This window comes from Lygodium microphyllum, chromosome 9 (genome assembly GCF_053477565.2).
Source record: "Lygodium microphyllum isolate KBCC chromosome 9, Lygodium_microphyllum_v1.1.10, whole genome shotgun sequence".
NCBI lineage: Eukaryota > Viridiplantae > Streptophyta > Polypodiopsida > Schizaeales > Lygodiaceae > Lygodium > Lygodium microphyllum.
Genome location: NC_141143.1, coordinates 84,707,515 through 84,710,888, shown reverse-complemented (window position 1 = coordinate 84,710,888; position 3,374 = coordinate 84,707,515). Strand labels below are relative to the sequence as shown.

General features: G+C 48.7%; 1 protein-coding gene across 1 annotated transcript; it reads right to left on the bottom strand.

Moving 5' to 3' along the window:
- Positions 1 to 1,579: 1,579 nt before the first annotated feature.
- On the bottom strand, positions 1,580 to 2,090 carry LOC148031252 (uncharacterized). The gene is made up of 2 exons (XM_087685708.1): positions 1,804 to 2,090; positions 1,580 to 1,731 (listed from the first exon to the last, which is right to left on the bottom strand). Exons 1-2 carry the CDS (start codon positions 2,077 to 2,079, stop codon positions 1,612 to 1,614), a joined length of 396 nt encoding a protein of 131 aa, XP_087541834.1. The 5' UTR covers positions 2,080 to 2,090; the 3' UTR covers positions 1,580 to 1,611.
- Between the last annotated feature and the right edge of the window lie 1,284 nt (positions 2,091 to 3,374).

Below are 3,374 nucleotides of genomic sequence, written 5' to 3'. Positions count from 1 at the left end.
CAGCCCGTAGAGAATCTATCCACTGCGGCTGGCACCGGGAACTCCTCATGCAAGGATGCTACTATGTACTCCTTGCTCCCCTCCGGTATGTTCCTCCAATGATCCAGGACGTTGTGCCGAAAAACTTGTTGGCACAACTCCCTCATGCGAGCTATCACCCTCCTCCCCTCATCATTCATGATGATAGCTCCTGACCTGCCATCCACTAGGTATCCATAATCCCTAGGAGTGTGCCTCGTATGGGCCCTCTCCCATCTCCGTCCACGCTCCTGGGCATATCCAGGAGACCCCTGAACATCCGGTGTACCGACGGGGGTACCCTCTCCCGGAGTGCCACTGAAAGGGGTGCCACCAGAGGGGGTGCCACCAAAAGGAGTGCCACCAGAGGGGGTGCCACCAAAAGGAGTGCCACCAAAAGGCGTGACATCTGCCGACGGCTGCGCAAAAGCCGGAGTAACTGGAGTGGACGTCCCCACAGGTGTGACAAATCCTGGAGGTGACCGAGCTCTAGCTGAACGACGAGACGGAGACACCGCGTCCGTGTCTCCACAGCAGCACCCCCCTGATCCTCCTGCAGTCGCAGTCCCTCCCTCTGGCCCAAGTCGCGAGCGTCGAGATCGTCTGCTCGAAGCTGAAGCATCTGATCGCACTGAAGCTGATCTAGCAGAGCGCCCTGACGAAGAACGAGACAGCTCCTGATCTGCTATCTCTCTGAATCTCGCGAGCTGATCTGGAGACATACGTGCCATCATCTCCTGAAACTCCTCATCGCTCATCCCTCGACTCATCCTGAAAATAAAGATACCTGCAGAGATAAAAAATAATGTTAGAATAATCAATTGAAACTATACAAAGCGCATTAATATAAATCATTTTTGAAAAATCCATCTTAAAATGCATATCTTATCTACCTTTATGGAAGATCTAAACAACGAATTGAGTAATACAATTCTCCAAGAATGAAGTATTCTATGGTCCCATGTTAATCTCCTGACATAACTCTGCATACACTGGAAGGTCGATAGACATGTCACCACAAAAGAACGAGTCTGCCTCGTTCTCAAAAAATTCTACGACTTCTGTATTTCCATCATTGTTAGCCGATGCGGGCTCCAAGCTTGCGGTGGCCTCCACCCCTTGTAATTTCGATCCCTCTATTTGCATATATTCTTCATCTATGCCTGGAACATCGCTTTGATCGTATACTCTCGCACCTCTAGGAGTTGAAGGTATAACATACCACCATCGAGGTTGTCGGGGATTTGGATAAAAGATTACCTGTTCACAAACACTTACAAACCGTCTTCAAACCATTGTGACATAAAGCATGTCGTATTACAATTAGCAAGCAAATGACTAGAAGATTACCTGTTCACAATGTGCCGGCAACACAAAGGTGTCGCGCAAATCCATCCATTTTTTTTCGGAATCTATTTCGAGAAATCCAGATGGACCTCGTCGAACCGTTGCGCCAGCTCCTCCAAGTACCACTTTGAACCACTGCACATCGAATATTATCATGGAGAAGCTACGGTAATCCACCGTAATAATACTTTGCAAATTCCCAAAATACTCCATCTCATCCACAACCGTGTTCGGATCCGTTGCTCGTCACCGGCTCTCTTGCTCAAACCTTGCCATGACACCACAGTCCATTGTGGAGCGCATTTTGTCAATACGCTCCACCCGAAAATGCCGTCCGCGCGACCACGCTGCACTATATATTTTGTACTGCACATTGAAACACTCAAATTAGATGTAGCAAACAAATTCAGATACGACACATTCTAAACCCCTCATTACCTTTGGACTACATCCCCTCGAGAACTCCCACTCCTCCATTGAGACCTCTGCCCCTTCGCTGGATGCTGCGATCAAGGCTCCATGCAACCATCGTGTTGACATAAACCGCGGCATCTCCTCCATGCCTTCGGGATATCGAATCGGTCGGTGACGCGTACTGCGTCGGAATTCAGCTCGCGCTTCCTCTCGATCTTGCCTTGCAATCTGGTACTTGGCGAGCCACGTCTCCATGGAGGCATGGTGCAACATACAAAAGCGATTCACTTTCTCTTCCATTGAGGCATCCATTCTTTTTTCTACCCCATTTCCAACCACCACATCTCCAGTCAGCCTGTCATCGTCCTTGAGCGTCCATAGCATTTCATTGTCTGGTTCCACCGTTGGTAGCCATTGTGAGATATGCACTAATGCCTCTGACACCAACCAACCCTCCGCCATGCTACCTTCCGGACGAGCTCGTTGTCGCACAAAGCCTTTCAGGGTTTTCATGAAGCGCTCCAGGAAGAACATCCATCGCGTATGGACAGGTCCGGCAATCTCCACTTCGTCCACAAGATGCACAAGAAGGTGAACTTGTATCGTGAGCATGCTAGTGGGCAGGTATTTCTCAAAGAGACAGACCGTCTCAACTGCTCCCCGCCTTGCGGATTCAATAGAGGACGTCTTAATCTCTTTCTGTGAGATCCATTGCACCAAAGTCGACAGCTTGTAAATGGCCCCACGAATTTCTGGAGTTAGGCATCCCGCGATCGCGATCGGTAGGACAAACTGCCACAAATGAGAAAGCATTAAGAATAATGGTCACTTTTCAAATTTCAAAATGTCCACGCTTATTAAAATCCATTCTGTTCACAAACCTGACATATCTTATGCCAATCATGGGATTTTAGCCCAGACATTTGGTCATCTTTAGAAAATGCGGACCTGAGAGAACGCATCATACCCGTCGGAGTGCGGATAGACTTGATTACTTGCTTCACAATGCGCTCTTCTTTGGTAGACAAAACCCAGGGAGCGCGAGGAAGCTGCACTCCCCCTTCAGCACTCGACTGCGGCCAAAGCGCCTCCATCTTACCTACCTCCTTTAAATCCATTCGTGACCCTATAGTGTCTCTCTTTCCTGTGATGTGGTCCCATAGCAAGCTGCCCACATTTTTGAAAATATGCATGGGATCCAACAAGTGGTTGACCTGTAAGTGGGTCCAATATGGCAACTCGTAGAAAACTGAGAACCGTCGCATTCCATTTGGATGTGATTCCGGGTTTACCATTTTCAGCTCGTACCAGCTTGCAGCGTTCATACGTGCTGGAGGTCGTCCAAGAAAACCTTCCCTGAGTTCATGATCCTCCGGCAAGAAAGTGGCGTGTCCTTGATATACCATCTTCTTCATGGTTCGTGACCTTCGGGAGTCTAACTGTGGCCCACACAATGGACATGCATGATAACCTGAGGTAACGAGACCTGCAAGGCGATCCACGACCTAGTGAATACTTGATTGAATGAAATAAAATATAGATATTACCGGCGTGAACAAATGTCTGCTCACCTGAGCACTCTCCCAATCCCGGAA

Excerpts from the sequence above, each read along its gene's own strand:
- LOC148031252 (XM_087685708.1), bottom strand. The coding sequence starts at position 2,079 with ATGGAAGAGAAAGTGAATCGCTTTTGTATGTTGCACCATGCCTCCATG. Across the intron at positions 1,732-1,803 it reads CGAGGGGATGTAGTCCAAAG|TACAAAATATATAGTGCAGC; the intron begins GTAATGAGGGGT and ends TTCAATGTGCAG.